The sequence below is a fragment of the Phascolarctos cinereus genome, unplaced genomic scaffold, assembly GCF_003287225.1.
Source record: "Phascolarctos cinereus isolate Bilbo 61053 unplaced genomic scaffold, phaCin_HiC Scaffold_2;HRSCAF=192, whole genome shotgun sequence".
NCBI classification, from domain to species: domain Eukaryota; kingdom Metazoa; phylum Chordata; class Mammalia; order Diprotodontia; family Phascolarctidae; genus Phascolarctos; species Phascolarctos cinereus.
In genome coordinates, this window is record NW_027555625.1 from 326,743,933 (window position 1) to 326,762,389 (window position 18,457).

Below are 18,457 nucleotides of genomic sequence, written 5' to 3' on the forward strand. Positions count from 1 at the left end.
TTTTTTTGCTCCCCAATAAATGGTCTATTTTTTAAAATGTCATAGCACTAATCTAATCTAATCTAATATAATGTAGTAAGTATATACTATCTAGTGATCCTATTTAGAATATGCCATCTTTTGTTAGTTCTAAATTCCCCAACACTTGGTTCAATGCTATATTTTTCCATTTTGTTTAGCTTTCTGTTAGATTTGTCCAACTCTGGAAGAAGAAGATTAAAGTCTCCTACTATTATTGTGTTACTTTATTTTTTAAAAATTCAGTTAATTTTTCCTTTATTAATTTAGATGTTATGCCAAGAATGGGGATGGGAATTAGGATGGGGATGCAATTGCAGATTAAAATGAAGATAGGGATGAAGGAAGGCTGGAAGCATTGTGTAATGAGAAGAGCACTGAATAATGAGTCAGAAGACCTAGGTTTAAATGCTGTCTCTTCTGCTTACTACATTTATGACTTTGGGCAAGCTAATTAATCTTTCTGTGCCCTAGTTTCCTCATCTATAAAATGTGTGAGTTGCAGAAGATGGTTTCTAAGATCTCTTCCACCTCTAAGTCTATGATCCAGGACGGGATTGAGATGCAGGATAGAAAGAAGGATGGGGATGGGGATGGCAAGTGGAGGTAGAGACGGATATAAAGAGAGGGGTATGGGGATGGAGATGGAGGATAAGAAAAGAGTTATGGAGATAGGTTTGGGCTTGGGCCTAGGGATAAAGATGAGAATGGAGATCTGAAGGGGATAGGGAGGAAGACATGAATGGGATGCCAATTATAATGGGCTTCCAATGAGTGAGAAACAGAGATGAAAGAAGAGTGGGTATTGGACATAACTGGGAGGAACTGATGGAGAAAGAAGCCTGGGTGCCTCCCGGGATCAGAGACCCTCCTGAGAGTCATTGGTTGCCTCTTCCATCTCTTCCTCTACACTGTCCTTCCTCCTCCAACTCCATGACTCTTCCTAGAACATGACAGCCACTCAGAATTAGGGTCAACCTGGGACACAGCCCCACTTAAGTGGGGGCACCTAACCTAGTACAACCAACTTAGGGCCCAAGACCCCGCCCCCAGACCACAAGCCCCGCCCCCCTCTGTGCTCCCCATCCCCCACCCCTTCTCCCAGACCCCGCAGTCACTTCCGCCGCTGCGCTGCTGGGGCAGATTAGGGTGAGGATGGCGGCGGAGAAGGAGGCGAGCCAGGAGAGCGCCTTGGGCGCGTACTCGCCGGTGGACTACATGAGCATCACGAGCTTCCCGCGGCTGCCGGAGGACGAGCCAGCTCCTGCCGTCCCTCTGCGCTGCCGCAAGGACGAGGACGCGTTCTTGGGGGACCCAGACACAGGTGAGGGAGGGCCCCGCGGAGCCAGGACTGACCACGACCCACCGCGGCTGACCTGGACCGACTGCAGCACCGCGGGCCCATCTCTGCATCCCTTCCCTGGTTCCATCCATCCTCCCACCATTCGCTCTCCCCTAACCCTCTCTCTCCGTCTTGTACCTCTGTGTCCCTTCCTCTCGGCTTCTCCTTCATCCTCTCTGCTTCCATACCTATCCTCGATCTGCCCCTCCATCCCTATCCGCATCCCCTCCCTGTCTCCCTCTGATCCAACCCTCCCATCTCCCTTCCCCTCCTCCTCCCCACATCTCCTCCCATCCCCCTGCCTCCACACTTCTATTATGTATCCAAGAGCAGAGAATTGCAATGTTGGAGGGGGGAGTGCAAGGGGAGAAGTATGTTTCTACCGTCAGAGATAAGCTAAGGAGAGTGCCCAGATTTTTATCTTACCCCAGGACAGAGCAGAGCAGGGGAAGGAAGGAAGGGACCAGAACTGTAGCAGGAGAAAATAAGGGCTGGGAAAATTAGGTCTGGGAAAATTTGACAGCAGGTTGTGAGTGGAGATGGGGGGAAATAGAATAGGGTACCTTGAAGGGAAGGGGAAATTGATTGGGTTCTCATAGGTCTCCAGTGGCTTACTGGAAAACAGGGGGATGCATTCAATGACCTCTCAAGGTCCTTGGAGTGTTCTTTCCTCTCTGGATTCCTCAGTATTCCATGGGCAGCCTAGCACCCTCTCCCCCAAACTGTCTCCCATATTTTTTCATCAGATAATTATTTTGAATGAAATCAACATAGTTTTCTAATGGGTTGCCATTGTCATTCCATTATCTAGTGCCTGTTTTGGGGTTCAGGAGAAAGCAGGTCCCTGAACTCTCCTGCTCACTCAACACAAGACTGATCACCAGACAGGATTCTTCTATTCCCACAAAACTTAAGGGGGTAGAGGGCAGGGAAAGCACAGAGAGGATCTCAAAGAATTGGGGAGATCTGGGAAGAGAGGAAGGGCATCTGCTGTCATGGTAGCCCTCTCTCTGGTCTCCTCCACCTTTCCATATGGCTCAGCTGTCTCTCCATCCTTCCCCCATTTCCTATTACCCCTTAATCAAGAGCATCACTTCCTGTCTGTGAGGCATCCTTCCAGTAGTAGGCCTTACCTTTGGGACCCACTTGCACTACCAGACACCCAAATGTTCTTCCCATCTTGACCCAGTAAGCCTCACTGGGCCCTCCCGCTCTCCTGTTTCTTCATTCTTAGCTGTCTTTATCCTTGCCCCTAGCTCCAGACCTTTGCATCCCTCATTCCCTCATCTACTGTCTTAGCTTTTCCAATTCCTGCCCTTCAAACACAAACTTCTGCATCCCACCCTCCTCTGTCTTAACCTCCCAATTCAAGTTCTCTCTGTTTCAACCTTCCCAGTTTCAGCTTTCTAGTCCCCAGTGCCCATCATCCCCAGCCCTCTGTGTAACCCTGAATCTCTGGCCTGATCTGTCTCAACCTTCCCAGTACTGGCTTTTCAAGCATCAACTTTGCCATCCCAGCTACCTCCGTCCCATCCTCTCCATCCCAAACCTCTTTGTCTCGGTCACCAAGTTCAGGCTTCTGACCTCAGCCTTCTAATCCCAAACCCCTTGAGTCCCTAGATATCTAGTCCACTTTGTCACTGATTGGCCAGCTCCTTCTACCTCAGCCTTTCTGACCCAAGACCCTCTGAGCCTCTCCAGTTCCAGTCCTTCACTGCCCAGTTTTTTTATATCCTCTCCCACAACACCTCTGGTCCCTAGGGTCCTGACTCTCCAGCTTCCTGTATTCCCGTCTCTGCCCCTTGAGTCACCACCTCCAGACCTTCTTTGCTCCTGCTCCCTTTCCCAAGTCCAAAAGTTCTCTCAGATCTATATTTATCTCCTTAGGCAAGAGACTTAGGTTAGATGGCCCCCCTCAGTCTACACCTTTCCTACCAGTAGATGTTAGTATTGCTTTCAGAACCAAATCTCATCCCACCACCCTGCCTCTTATGGCTTGTAGGAAGGAGGTTGGGGTGCTAGCCCTGCAAAGGGCTAGGAGGTTAGGAGTCAGTGCCTGAGTCTCCAGACTCAGACCTTCTTCCCAGTAGTCTTACCCACTGAATGTGTTGGATTAGAGGAAAACTTCAAGTGGCAACACAGTGCCTGAAAGTTTCAGGGATTTGAATGGGTTGCAAGTTCATTGCGATATTGTGGTCCAAACAGATAATGTCATTTTAAGCTGCATTAAGAGAGGCGGAGTGCCCACCAGGCCTAGGAAGATGTCTCCTAACCTAGTCAGACCACATCTAGGGGATTGTGGTTAGTTCTGGGTGTTGTATTTTAAGGGCATTCATAAACTAGAGACCATCCACAAGAGGGCAGCTAGAATGGGTGAAAGACTTCAATACCAGGACATATGAAAATCTGTTGAAGGAATTGGGAATGTTTATCCTGGAGGAAAGAAAACTTTGGTGGGTGGGAAGAGAGACATGATAACTGTCTTCAAGTATTTGAAGGGCTATCATGTGAAAGTGGGATCAGACCTGTTCTTCTTGACCTCAGAAGGCAAAACTAGGAGCACAACAGTTGAAAACTGCAGAGAAGCAGATTTAAGGTTTGATATAAAGGAAGAACATTCTAACAGAGCTGTTCAATGAATGGGCTGTCCTGGGAGCACCAGTTGCTAATGATGTAGAGAAAATTATTTTTCAGGAAAGCATTGGACTAGGCAACCTCTGAGGTCCCATCTAACTCTGAGAATCTCTGATCCTATGAATGAGGAAGGAAGGAGGTTTTCAGAGCCAAGCAGCCATGTGGGTGGTGCCAAAGGACAGAGGAAGAAATTCAGCACCAACTGCTGACCTCTCGTCCTGAATATTGGACATCTGGTTTCCCTAAGGTGCTCTAGTATCTTTAAGCAGAATGGTCCCCTTGGTTCCCAAGTCTTTAGAGGAGCTTCAGGATGGAGACCCAAGCCCCAAACCCCTCCAAATACTTGTAAAAATGGCTCTAAACAAATTCTAATGCAGAATGGAGACCCAAGTTGTAGTGCGTGTATTTTGCATGATGGCCAACAAGTGTAAGTCTCCTGGCCAGGAATTAGTGAAGCATAGATGGCCTAATGTAAAAAACTCTAATTGGGTGTCAACTCTAGGCACTGAGGAATCTACTCAGGGTTTCTCAGTATGACTATAGGTCAGAACCTGTTTCCTTGGTTATTAGATCCCTGGTTCTCAGGCTTTGTTCCCCAGTGGCCAGGGCAATACCCTCTGAGGCTAGGAGAAGATATGGTCCCCTCTTTAGGGGTTCCCCTTTTTTCTAAAGGAAAGGAATGGCCCTGCCCTCAAGGAGTCCTGAGTCCAAGGGGAAAGAAATACTTCCTGCCTTTGAGGGCATCCTAGTCAAAATGTCCTAGCTCTGGAGTGGAAGAGAAATGTTCAGAACAATTTCAGAAAAGCATTAAGGAGGATGAGGTTATAAAGGCTTTCAGGGCAGGAATTGGGCTCTGTACTTCTGTAATCCTATAGGACTTTGTACATAGCCTTGTCCTCTCTACTGGTGACTAGTGAATGCTTACCCAGTGAATGAATGAGAGTCTGATATCGTGCCATATACCCATCCATATCTTGAGTGGATGCAGTGCCAGTGCCAGATGGGCACCCTGATAGGGTAGGAGGAGGGTAATTTTAAGCAGAGTTTTGAAGGCTATCAGAGATGCACTGTACCCTGTCCATATTGACCCAGACATGGAAACATTGACTTCTTCCACTGACAGATTTAAAGGAGTGATTTTACCAAGCCACTAAAGGTAAACAGCACAGTAATGACAGTCTGAAAGATGACACAGTAGATAGAAGGAGGTACAAGTAGAAAATCTTTGTTGAACTCAAGTGCCTGAATAGCTATGGATACTAAACAATGGTATATGTCTTATTACATTATGAAAAGGAAGCCTCTACTAAAGCAGCTAAGGATGCCATTTACTAACCATTAATTATTCCATTTTCTTTAGAATAGATTTCATGGATATCTTTTGTTTTGACATCACCTAGATTTCCCCCCATGTCTCTCCCAGAGAGTCACCCCTTCTAACAAAGATTTTTTTTAAAAAGAAGAAGAGAAAACATCAGCAAAATCAATAAACACAAAAAATCTGATGTTGTATACAATAATTGTATTTTCAAGATGGTTTACAATTTAGAACAAGATTGAAAGAGGTACCTTTAAATAACCCTTAACTGTTCTCAATCACAGCTCAATAAGCCTAGTCTGCTCCCAATAGCATGTAGATTTTTTTACTTAATAGTATTTTTTCAACTACATGTAAAGATAATTTTCAACATTCATTTTTATAAGATTTTGAGTACCAAATTTTTCTCCCTTCCCTCCCCACTGCCCAAGACAGCAAGCAATCTGATATAGGTTATACCTGTACAAATATGATTTAGATTTTATTAATTTATTCTGCATCCCCACATTTGAAGGTAGAAACTCCGTTGGGCTGGTTCATGGCTCTGGCCCATTTAGGGGCTTCAGGACAATTTTCCACCAAAAGTCCTCTTTTAGGCAGCTTCCATCAAGATGTCACTCTCTTAATAACAGGAAATACTTTTAGCTGCTTGCTTACTTCCAAGAAGAAAACTCTCTTCCATTTTCCCTGCTTTTTCTTCTCCACACAGTTCTGTGAGGAAATTCACACAGATTTGTGATATGCTTACCCTGAGAAACCATCACAAACTTTGTCCACACAGAAGGTAAACTGAGAGCCCACCAGATTTTCCCTCCATAACTTCTCTTCCCTCCTGTGATTCATTTTGGATCTATAGACTCATCATTTTATAAAAGAGGAAACTGAGGTCCTGAGAGAAGGAACTTGCTCAAGGTCACGTAATGATTTAGTATCTGAACCTAGACTGTTGACCTAGGGTTATCCCCACTACACCATACACTTTTTCCGTGTGGTACAGGGTAAAGACATTTGAATAGGGATGTCTGGGTTTCCACCTTGGCTGTGCTTTGAACGTCCCTTCTCTGAGTGTCAATTTCCTCATCTCTAAGATGGGCATAAGAATATATGGAGCAGCTCTGTCACAGGATTGTTGTGAGGCTTGAAGGAGAAAACAGATCTAAAGCACTTTGTAAGCTGCAAAACGCCATCTAAGTGTAAGCTATTATGATTTCTAAAATTTTGTCCTCCCATAAAAAGATTGGCACAGAACTCAAATGAGCCCCATATCCTAAAAACATTCAAGGATGAAACAAATAGATGGAAAATGGGATAAATTTGTCCACATTTCTGTACTGATCTATTTTCATCATCAACGTCAAAGGAACAGCTACATTTGGACTCTAATGCCTCTGTCCCTGAACTACGATACCGAGAAGCAGAAATGCCTGTTAGGAAAATGAACTTGGCAAGAGTAATCAGACCAGACCATGTACACACTAAGGAAGGCTATACTGCTGGCAACAAAACATGAAGGGATCCCTTAACAAGATATCTCAAAGATACTAAAAGAATGGAAAAAATAATAATGTAGAGCCATGTGTAGTAGCATATACCTAGAATCCCTTCTACTAGGGAAGCCGAGGCTGGGAGATTGCTTGAGTTCAGGAGTTTTGAGCTGTAGTAGGGCTAAGCTGATTAGGTGTCTGCACTAAGACCAGCACCAATATGGTGAGCCCCCAGGAGTCTGGAGTCACCAGGATGCCTACAGAGAGGCAGACCTACCCAGGTCAGAAAGGGAGCAGTTCAAAGCTCTTGTGTTGGATTTGTCCGACTGGCCACTGCCTTTCTAGTCTAAATAACACGATGAGACCTAGTTTCAACAACAGCAATAAAAAATAAACGCATTATAATAATAAAAATAGCTAACATTTTTATAGTGCTTACTATGTGCCAGGCACTTTGCTAAGCACTTTATAATTATTATCTCATTTGAACCTCACAACACTGGGAAGTAGGTGCTATTATAATCCTCATTTTATAGATGAGGGAACTGATGGAAACAGAAGTTAAATTACTTGTCCAGGGTAATACAGTTAGTGTCTGAGTTTAGATTTGAATTTAGATCTTCCTGGCACTCTATCCACTGCACCACCTCATTACTTCATGTGTAATATTAATACATAAAAAAGGCTATTGAGAGTACATAAACAACAAACACATATGCTTACTTTGCCATCTTTAAAAAATCTTTAGAATGATATACATACGTATCAAAGATATTCTTGGTGGAAATAGCAGAAGGGAAGGGGCATGCTTTTTCCAAAGGACTCTCTACATCAGACCACATTTTTATAATTACACATTTGACTGAAAAATGGAGAAAATATAAGTTACCATGCAGTGGTATTGTTTGTTGTTTACAAAAAAAGATTTGACTCATTAAGAGAACCTTAAAGCCTTTCTTCCAGTAAGGAGTCTCTCCAGCATATGCTCTCTTCTTATTTTTTTTTTCATCTCTTTCATTTCCCACCAACTCACTTCATCCACCTACTCCAAAAGAAGTCTTCCCTTCTGACAAATAAATGTACTTCAAGAAAACAAATCAACATTTTTGGCTGTGTCTGAAAACGTGTGCCTTATTCTCATCCATCACCTCTCTTCCAAGAGGTGGGAGGCCCGCTTCATCAGACTTCTGAAGCCATTGGTCATGCATTGATTAGCATTCTAAAATCTTTGAGAGTGGTTTTCCTTCACATTGTCATCATCATGTAATTTGTTCTCTTGGTTCTGCTTATTTCACTCTGCATCAGTTCATTTGAATATTCCCAAGATTCTCTGAATTCTTAATATTTGGGTTTTTTTTTTTTGCTTTTTCTTTGGTGAGGCAATCAGGGTTAAATGACTTGCCCAGGGTCAAACTGCTAGTGAGATATTTGTTATTTCTTATGGAGCAATAATACTTGATTATATTTGGTTTATTTTATTTTTAAATTAATAAGCATTTACTTTCTTTCCTTCCTATCTTCCATCCAACTTAAAAGAAAAAAATGAAAAACAAAACCTCTTATAACATATGTAGTTAGTTAAAACAAATTCCAACATTGTTCATGTTCAGAAATGTGTGTCTAATTCTGCATTATGAATCTGTCATTTCTCTGTCAGAAAGTTGGGAGAATGGTTCATCATCAGTCTTTTAGAATCATGGGTGATCATGGCATTGGTCAGAGTTTTTAAATTTTTAAAAGTTTGTCTGTACAATATCATTATTGGATAAACTGTTCTACTTCTAAGCACTTCACTCTGCATTAGTTTATACAAGTCTTCACAGGTTTCTCTGAAGCCAACCCTCATTTCTCATGGCACAAAAGCATTCCATCACATTTATATACTAAAATTTGTTCGGTCCATTCCCCAGTTGATAGGCTCCCTATTACTTTCCATTTCTTTGCTCTATTACATTTACATATCCCATTTTTATCATCCACTCTCCAATTGATAGGCATCTAGTTTGTTTCCAATCCTTTCTCTCATACATATGTTAGGATCATACATGATGCTTTGTTTTTATTTTTAAATCATGTTTTTATTTATTTTGTTAAATATTTCTCAATTATAATTTTTTGTTTTTAAAATTCATTTAAAAAAAGTTTTGAGCTCCAAATTCTCTCCCTCCCTCCTGCTCCCACCCCACCCGTTGAGAAGGCAAGCAATATGATATCAATTATACTTGTGAAGCTATGCAAAACATTTCCATGTTACTCATGTTGCAAAAAAATGCAAAAAAGCAAGAAAAATAAACTGAAAAAGTATGCTTCAATCGGCACTCAGAATTTCAGTTCATTCTTTCTCTCTCTGTCTCTCTCAATAGCATTTTTCATCATGGGTCCTTTGGAATTGTATTGGATCATTGTCTTGATCAAAGTATCTGTCATTCACAGTTGATCATTGTACAATATTACTATTACTTTGTACAGTGTTCTTCTGGCTCTGCTCCTTTCACTTTGTATCAGTTCATATAAGTCTTTCCAGGTTTTTTTTTTTCTGAAGCCACCTTGCTCTTGATTTCCTGGAGCATAATAGTATTCCATCACAACCATTTACCACCACTTGTTCAGCCATTCCCCCGTTGATGGGTATCCCCTCAATTTCCAGTTCTTTGCCACCACAAAAAGACCTGCTATAAATATTTTTGTACAAATAGGTCCTTTTCCCTTTTCTTTTATGTCTTTGGAATACTGACCTAGTAGTGTTATTGTTGGGTCAAAGGGTATGCACAATTTTATAGTCCTTTGGGCACAGTTCCAAATTGTTCTTTGGAATGGTTCACAACTCCACCAGCAGTACATTAGTGTCTCTATTTCTCCATATCCCCTCCAGCATTTGTCCTTTTCCTTTTCTGTCATGTTAACCAATCTGATAGGTATGAGATGGTACCTCAGAGTTGTTTTAATTTACATTTGTCAAATCAATAGTGTTTTAGAGCATTTTTTCATATGACTATAAATGGTTTCGGTTTCTTCTGAAAACTGCCTATTCATATCATTTGACAATTTATCAATTGGGAAATGGCTCTTATTTTTATAAATTTGACTTGGCTCTCTATTTTTTTGAGAAATGAGTACTTCATCAGAGAAATTTGCTATAAAGTTTCTTGCTTTCCTTCTAATTTTGGTTGCATTGGTTTTGTATATGCAAAAACTTTTTAATTTCATGTAATAAAAGTTATCCATTTTACTTCCCATATGTATCATGCATGATACTTTGTTAAATACAAACACAGAGATAACAATATCCAATCTCCCTCCTGATTGATATAAAGTAATACCTAAATTCATGCTTATCAAAGTTGTTTGCCACTGATATAGAGGATATTTTGTGCAAAATTCAAATGGAAGATTTCTTTATAGACGGTGAGGTCCCATAGATGTTCCTTTTTTGCAGATGATAATGGGCTGATTACATCAAGTTATAGAACATCACAAGGCCTCCTTAATGAGATTTCTGATGTTTCAAAAGTGATCATACTAAAAATCCATACAGGAAAAACTACATGGATGAAAAATTCTTGTTGTCCAGATTGTGACAGGTAGATCCATTAAACTATCTGGAAGAGGCACTGTAAATGGAAAATGGATTTGCCTAGATAGGAGGAAGAGAGTAGGATGGATTGCATTTGGGAAATTCCTCAGTTTTTAATACTCCTAATTTGCTCCCTGGTGCAAAGTTGCATCTGTTTAACCTAAACATTCTATGGCTATGTATCTTGAACACACACTCTTTGAGAAAGATACATTGAGACAAAAAATGAGATATAGAAGTCTCATTGACTTCTCCAAGCCCCTTGTGATTTTCCATCACAGCTTCTGGTATAGGCTACATATACTGGTTTAAAGAAGCTTGAAGCTTCTAAAATCTCAGTTGTCTTGATTTGTTAACTTAGATTTCTGCTATCGAAAGCAACCATCAGTCTCGCCTTCAAATCCCCAAAACATTTATGAGGGACTTGAAAACATAGCCATATATACACATGCTTGAATGATTTAACACGAATGACTTTGCTATATGACCTAATTATTAACATCAAAAGAGGCCTAAAACAGGGAGGTGTTTGTGCACCAAAGGTGTTTGCCAGAATCATGGAGTATGGTCAGCACAAAGTCTAAATGGAAAATGGATGCCCCATGGATAGTGAGGTCCCTTAGATGCTCCTGTGTGAAGGTGACATTTTCTGCTTGCATCAAAGCCTGGAACATTGCACAGCTTCCTAAATGAATTCCATAGTCATGCCAAAGAGTTCAACTTAATTATCCACACAGAAAAAGCCAAGTTAATGATAAGTGCTCATTGTCTAAATTATAATATACATTTAGATGGACAGTCCATAAAGGTGATTCATCAGTTCACAATATTATATATAGATGCCATGTGTGGACAACAAAATGAGCTCCGAGTGGGACAAGAGGAGGAAAATGGGCTGTATTGCCTTTGGGAGATGACAGTGTTTTTAAGTATGTGAAGCTTCTCTCTGAGACGATGGCCAATCTTTTTAACAGCAATATTTTTCTCATGATGCTGTATGACTGAGTCTAGGATGCCACAGTTTCTGAAGAACTAAAGTGGAGGGTCATCCAAAGGTCAACAGAGAGGAACATGATGGACACGAGGAGTATATTGTGATATAGAGGATATCATGAGAGAATTGTATAGGAAAAAAAAAGAAAAACAGAGAAAAAAAAAGATAGGCTAGTCACACAAGAACCAGGCGATGACAGAGGGTCAACTCTTGTACTCCAGTGGTATCCACACAATGTCAAAATATCTAGAAGAAGTTCTCCAGTATGTTGGGTGGAATCTTGTAGAAGATGAAATAATATATATAAAGACCTTTACAAACAAAGTGCTATATAAGTATCAGTTGTTATTATTAAGAGAGGCCATGGAGAAGAACCAGGATGGGCAAGCCATGGATAAGGATCTAGATTCAAAATCTAGCCCCTCCACTTACTGCCTGAGTGACTTTGAGCAAGACACTTAACCTTTGTGGGACTCAGTTTCTTCATCTGTAAAATCAATATATTGGACATGGTGACTTCTGAAGTTCCTTCTGACTAATTATATGAGCCTCTGATTTATAATCTATCATTAAATGGAGTACTGACATCAAAAAGAGCAAAGCATGTTTGTGCATGTGTATGTATGTGTGTTGTTCAAATGTTATTAGAAAGTTATCAATATAGGAAGGACACCATTTATGTGGCTTTGTAAGGTTGGGTGCTCTTCCTTATGGCTGGATGAGTTATCAGGCATTTCTCAAGGGGGAGTCTTGAACTTCCATTTGCCCATCAGCTTGATATGTTATTTTTTAGTGAGGCAATTGGGGTTAAGTGACTTGCCTAGAGTCACACAGCTAGTGAGTGTTATGTTTTTGAGGTCGGATTTGAACTCAGGTTCTCCTGACTCTAGGGCTGGTGCTCTATCCAAGCTGCGCCACCTAGCTGCCCCTGCCCTTCAGCTTGAGTAGAATCAGACAGGCCAATGACCACTGGCTCAACAGCTTGGTACAGCTAGGTAACACAGTGGCTAGAGCACAGGACTTGAAGTTTAGAAAAACTGAATTCAAATCCAGCCTTACACACTTACTAGCTGTGTGATCCTGGGGAAGTCATTTAACCTCTGTTTGCCTCAGTTTCCTTATCTATAAAGGGGGATAATAATAGCACCTAGTTCCTAGGGTGGTTGTAAGAATAAAATGAGATAGTATTTGTAAAGCATTTTGCACAGTACCTGGCACACAGTAGGTTCTATATAAATGCTAACTATTATTATTAGGTTTTCCTGACTCCAGGTCCAATCGTCTGTCCATTGCACCACCCGGCTGCCTCTGATTAGGTTGCTCCATTAGGCAAGTTGACTATTTAAATCTTATAAGCAAAAGTAATAACTGACTGGATATGAAAAGCCCTGGGCTAATTGTACACTCATCTAATTTATGTACCTTATACATTCCACCCCTTACTTATAATCATCTATCACTATGGACCATTAAGAACATTGGAAAGTAAAATAATCAAACATAACATGAATATAGCAATACCAATTAATCCTTAGTATTATATACACATATAAACTTAGCACTCTGAATTGTTGTGGACCCAGATATCCTTCATATTCTCTCTTTTCTTCCCTATGAGACATAGGCAATGGTCGTGTGGAGAGCCATCAGTCCTTCTCCTATCCCTACCTGCCTAGTCTACACAAGAAGTGACTGGTATGCATTCAGTCATACACAGCAGCTTTCAGTCAGTACTTTTGCCTCTATTAGGCTGCTTTCACTCTAGTCCTCTCAGAACTCTCCAGGTCTTTCCTCAAGCATTTTGTCTGAAGAACTGCTTTTTTGCCTCTGGTCCTCTCAGAACCATCTATGGTTTTGGTTTTTTTTTCTTTGTATCCCTTGTGCCTAGCATAGTGTTTAACACTTAGTTGGCGTGGGGATAGGGAAAGGAACTGGACATTGATATAGAGAACTGCCAGATGGAAAAATTCTCTCTACCAATGCAGGTCAGAACCTTCTCTGCATTTTACATAGTCTTAGAGGCTAAGGGACTTGCCAATATGTATCAAAGATAGGACTTGAATTCAGATTTTCCTGGCTCAGTGCTCATTAAGTTTTTTTTTCATTACCTCTCCCAACTGCAAATACTGTTTCCCGAATGCCATAAGGAAATCCCAGTATCGGAAATGACTCATTAGGTCTTTTAGGACCTGGCAGCTGCTCCAGACCCCCATACATACAAACAGTGGCAGAAAATGGAACCCAATTGGTGTCATTCCATTTAGATTGGCCATGTTGATGTTCATAGTGCCTATACCAGTCAGGTACAATGGTCAGCATTGTAGGCACCTATCCATCATGTTAAATACTCTGCAAAATTTAAGATATTGGCCTCTATTTTAACAAACTTAATTCTTAACATACAATATCATAGGAGCATACCACAATAAGTATGTATAGTAGGATTCTCTTACTGGCCAAATTAAATCTGATAATCAAAACTAATTCCCAAATGTCTAAATTGGAATATTAAAGAAAAGGGGTAATTAAATCATTGCATTAAAATCTTGGACATAGTAGCTCCTACAGAACTCTATTCCACAGTAATAGGATCAAGAATGATCCTATGGATTCCCCAGGATATCCCTCATTGATTCCTATTATATACCAGGCACCATACTAGGCTCTAGTCACTAGAGTCTAGTGATTAAAAACAAAAATAGCCCCTGCCATCAGAGAGCTTCCATTCTACTGGGGAGAAACTATGTATATGCAAATAAATACAAAGTAATATTGGGAAAGGCAGAGACAGCCTAGACAACTATGGCCTCCTGTACAGCTCTCCTATAAAGACCATTACAGTCTCCAGCTTCGGATCCCATACTGGGGAGTATACTTCCAACCTGGTTTCTGCTGCTGTCAGGGAAAGAATGGTAAACTAATGTTGCAGGAAAATTCCACAACTGGGAAGGCACTAAGGTGGTAATGTTTTTACGTTACAATTTTTAGAGGGCAGCGCAAGCCCTTCCAACTCTTACTTTGCCCAGTCAATCAGGATTAGTTTTAATATTCTAGGTTGGGAGACCAGTTTAAGGTTTGTGGCACTCCCAGGGCTCAGCATCTGCTCCAGCCCACTGCAGCTTGAAACTCCGGAGCTCAGGAGATTCTCCAGCCTCAGCATCCAAACACTGGGATTTTAGGTGTACACCACTATGTTCAGCTGCTTGTTAACTTCCCTATGCAAAAAGAAATATGCTCCCTGAATTTAGAGTCGGAGCCTTTTTTGGGAGGAGTCTCAGTCCATTTTCCCAATCCCTCCAAGGATTCTTGAAAAATTGACTTCTATGCCTGTGGTTCTCCTTAGTATTTGCTAAAATTGGGAAGTAATCACCAACTCACCCCATAATACCCACCCTCTGAATTTCTCTTAGCTTATTATTGCTGTGACAACTTTCCATTCCAGTTCGTCCCCAAACATGGAACAACTTCTTGATTTCATAGGATCACAGGGATGAATTGTGACTCTGGATTCTCTGGTGCTTCTACCCCCGATCTGGGAGATTAAAACTGTCTGCTGTACCTGACTTAGTCTTATACCATATCCCTGGTTATTTTCTGTTCCAAGAACTGCCCTCCTTGTTTTCAGATTGTCTTAGTTCATTAACAAGGTTCTGTTATTATGGCAAATGAACTTACCTTCAAATCACTCGTGTGGGGGGGGGCAGCTAGGTGGCACAGTGGATAGAGCAGCAGCCCTGAAGTCAGGAAGACCTGAGTTCAAATACAGCCTCAGACCAAACACTTGACACTTACTAGCTGTGTGACCCTGGGCAAGTCATTTAACCCCAATTGCCTAGAAAAAAAAAAAAAGAAAAATCACCCGTGTGAAGGCTATCAGTACAGCAAGCATACTGTAAGATTGGGCTGATGCTTTCTCAAATGCTCTTTGGCTGTGATTCCTGTAAAACCTTCCTCTGAGCTTCAGTTTACTTCAATCTGGAAGCTTTGGATCCATCAGGTCTCAAGGCAAGGTACCACACGGGCCAGTGACTGCTGGCTAATGTCTTTACTAGGCTGTTGGGGAGATGAAGTCTTATAGTCCTCCAAAAGGCTGTGGCAGTATGCAGTGGGTCATTTCAAATTTTTTTTATCCTTTTGTTGATACCATTCATGCTACTCTTGTGGAATATGCTTGCAGAGGCAAGAGCCAGTCAGTCATGATGGGCCCCATCTCCTGAGTAGAATTCTCCTACTGGCCAAACTGAATATTCAGATATTGTAAGCATAACAGTAGCAGAATATGTGTAATAAGCATTGACAATATTGCAAAACCATTTAGTTTATCTGCTTGATATACCAATTTATATTTCTTCTGTTTCTAAAATACATATAAACAGAATTTAACATGCTTAATGGGCAGCTGGATGGTATAGTAGATAGAGTGCCAAGCCTGGAGACAGGAAGCCTCCTCTTCCTGAGTTCAAATCCAGCCTTAGACACTTACTAGCTGTGTGCCCTAGACTTAATCCTGTTTGCCTCAGTTTCGACGTCTGTAAAATGAGCTGGAGAAGGGAATGGCAAACCACTCCAGTATCTTTGCCAAGAAAACCCCAATAAGGGGGTCATAATGAGTCAGATACAACTAAAAAATGACTGAACAATAAATAACAATGCTTTTCATTAACAAAGCTTATCTTTTAATCCAAGATACAAAGTGATATCTCCATTGACCCCAACACCTCCATTTTTTTTAAGGCAGTTGGGGGTTAAGTGGCTTGCCCAGGGTCACACAACTAGGAAGTGTCTGAGGCCAGATTTGAACTCGGGTCCTCCTGACTCCAGGGCTGGTGCTGTGTCCACTGTGCCACTTAGCTGCCCCCAACACCTCCATTTTTAAAGAGATGGGGGAGGGGGGAAGATTGACATTCCCCAGAGGAAAACCCCTTTGCTAATTTTTTTTTGAGGCAATTAACTTGCCCAGGGTCACACAGGTAGTAAGTGTCTGAGGCCAGATTTGAACTGAGATCCTTCAGACTCTAGGGTCAGTGCTCTATACACTTTACCACCTAGCTAGCTGCCCCTAATCACTTTGCTTATTGATCCACTGTGAACATCTCTCAGATCCCTTCTAATTCCTAGATTCTCCAAGTCTGGTTTTAGAATCAGAGGGCCTAAATTTTAGTGCTGGCTCTGCCAATTACCCATGTGACATTGAGCAAGCCATATTCATTCTCATTCTCTCTCCCTATCCCTCCTTCCCTTCATCTCAGTTTCCTTCCTTAGTAAAATAGGGTTGAAGGAGATTTGTTCTGTGAAGTTTGGATTCAATCAAATGGCCACACTTAAGGAACTAGAGAGATACATGTGGCCTCAAGACCACAGGTTCCCCACCCCAGAACTAGATGATCTCTATAGAGCAGATGTGTGGCTTCAAATACTTACTAGCTGTATGACCCTGGGCAAATCACTTAACCTTGTTTGCCTCAGTTTCCTCATCTGTAAAGAGCTGGAGAAGTAAATGGCAAACCAGTCCTGTACCTCTGTCAAGAAAACCCCAAATGGGGTCACAAAGAGTCAAACACAATTGAAATGATTGAACAATAAGGCACCTTCCAGATTTAAATGATCCTATGACTGGCTATCTTGGGACCTTAGCCCTAGACTCAAGTTGTGAAGACAGCCTTGTCTTTGACAGAGATGGGCACAAACAAGGCTGGAGAAATCAGCAAAGATAACAAAAGATGGAAATAGTCAATGTTGAAAGGTCTATAAAAAGACAGGTACAAGACATAATATATGATTGGTGGCCTTGTGAATTGGTGCAGTCATTCCAGAAAATCATTTGGATTCGTGTTAGAAAAGTCACTAAAGTGCTTATACCTTCTGACCCAAAGATCTTCTGTTAAGTGTATACCTCAAGGAGGGCAAAGACAGAAAGTTTCTACATGCAGAGGATCCCGAAAGTCTTAATGCAAGCTAAGACTTTTGTTTTAATAGCTGAGATTTCTGGGACACTCTATATATGTGGAAATTTTGTCTTTGCTCTCCTTGAGGCATATGTTCATCAGAAAGATCTCTGGGTCAAAAGATATAAACAGAAGAGTTTGCCACAATATTTAGCAATTATTGAGGCAGCCAAAAACTGGAAACAAAATAGGTACTTCACAACTGAGAGAATGAATGACTGAACAAATTATGGCAAATAAATGTAATGAAATATTATTGCCCTGTAAAAAAGAAGGACTATGAGGAATTCATAGAAACATTGGAAGATTTGTATTAACTGATACAGAATGAAATACAAACAGAACCCAAAAACAAAGATCATTAAAATTACACAGAGTTAGGCTTCTTTTTAGTATTCTTTTAATTTCTACTGTTATAGTTATTGTATATAATTTTGGCTCTAGAATAGATAAGGAAATGCAGACATACATCTTCTTTCTTTAGAGTATGAGAAAAGATTGTGGGTACAGAATGCCACATACACTGTCAAAAAAAAAACCAACCAAACAAACAAAAAATGATCAGAGTGGGGCTGGAGGTTTGCCCTTGAAGACTCTCAAGGTCCTCCCTTTCTGTTCCCTGCCAATTACTGGCTATGACCATTGCCCCCTAAGGATCTTCTTTTTCCAAGTCAACTGTGGTCATAGAGAAGAACAGTATCTGGCCTGTCAGCCTTACCCTTTGCTACCTTCCTTCATTTTTCTGCCACTTCTAGGAAATTGGAGTTTTCCCTGTGTTGGGTTTGGGCAGGCAGAGACTGGGGGAGCCAAGGGATTGAGGAGAAGGACTTGTGTAACCTTGGGCTGATCATTTCTCTCTGACCCTCAGTTTCCTCATTTGTAAAATGAGGCAGCTAGTTGACACAGTAGATACAACAATGGGCCTAGAGTCAGAAGACCTGGATTCCAGCCTCACACAGACATTTACTAGCTGTGTGACCCTGGGCAAAGTCCCTTTATCTCTGCCTGCCTCGGTTTCTTTAACTGTAAAATGGGGGTCGTAATAGCACCACCTCCTAGGGTCAGTGTAAGGCTCAAATGAGATAATATTTGTAAAGTGCTTAGTACGGTGCCTGGCACACAGTAGGTGCTAAATAAATGCTTGTTCC

General features: G+C 41.3%; 1 protein-coding gene across 1 annotated transcript in view; it reads left to right on the forward strand.

Annotated features, from left to right (window-relative positions):
* Positions 1-1,133: 1,133 nt before the first annotated feature.
* GGT7 (gamma-glutamyltransferase 7) overlaps positions 1,134-18,457 on the forward strand; it is a 39,119-nt gene continuing 21,795 nt past the window's right edge. Inside the window, exon 1 of the mRNA XM_020998848.2 lies at positions 1,134-1,342. Coding sequence (XP_020854507.1) covers positions 1,174-1,342 — 169 coding nt within the window. The 5' untranslated portion in view covers positions 1,134-1,173. The remainder of the gene's footprint in view (positions 1,343-18,457) is intronic.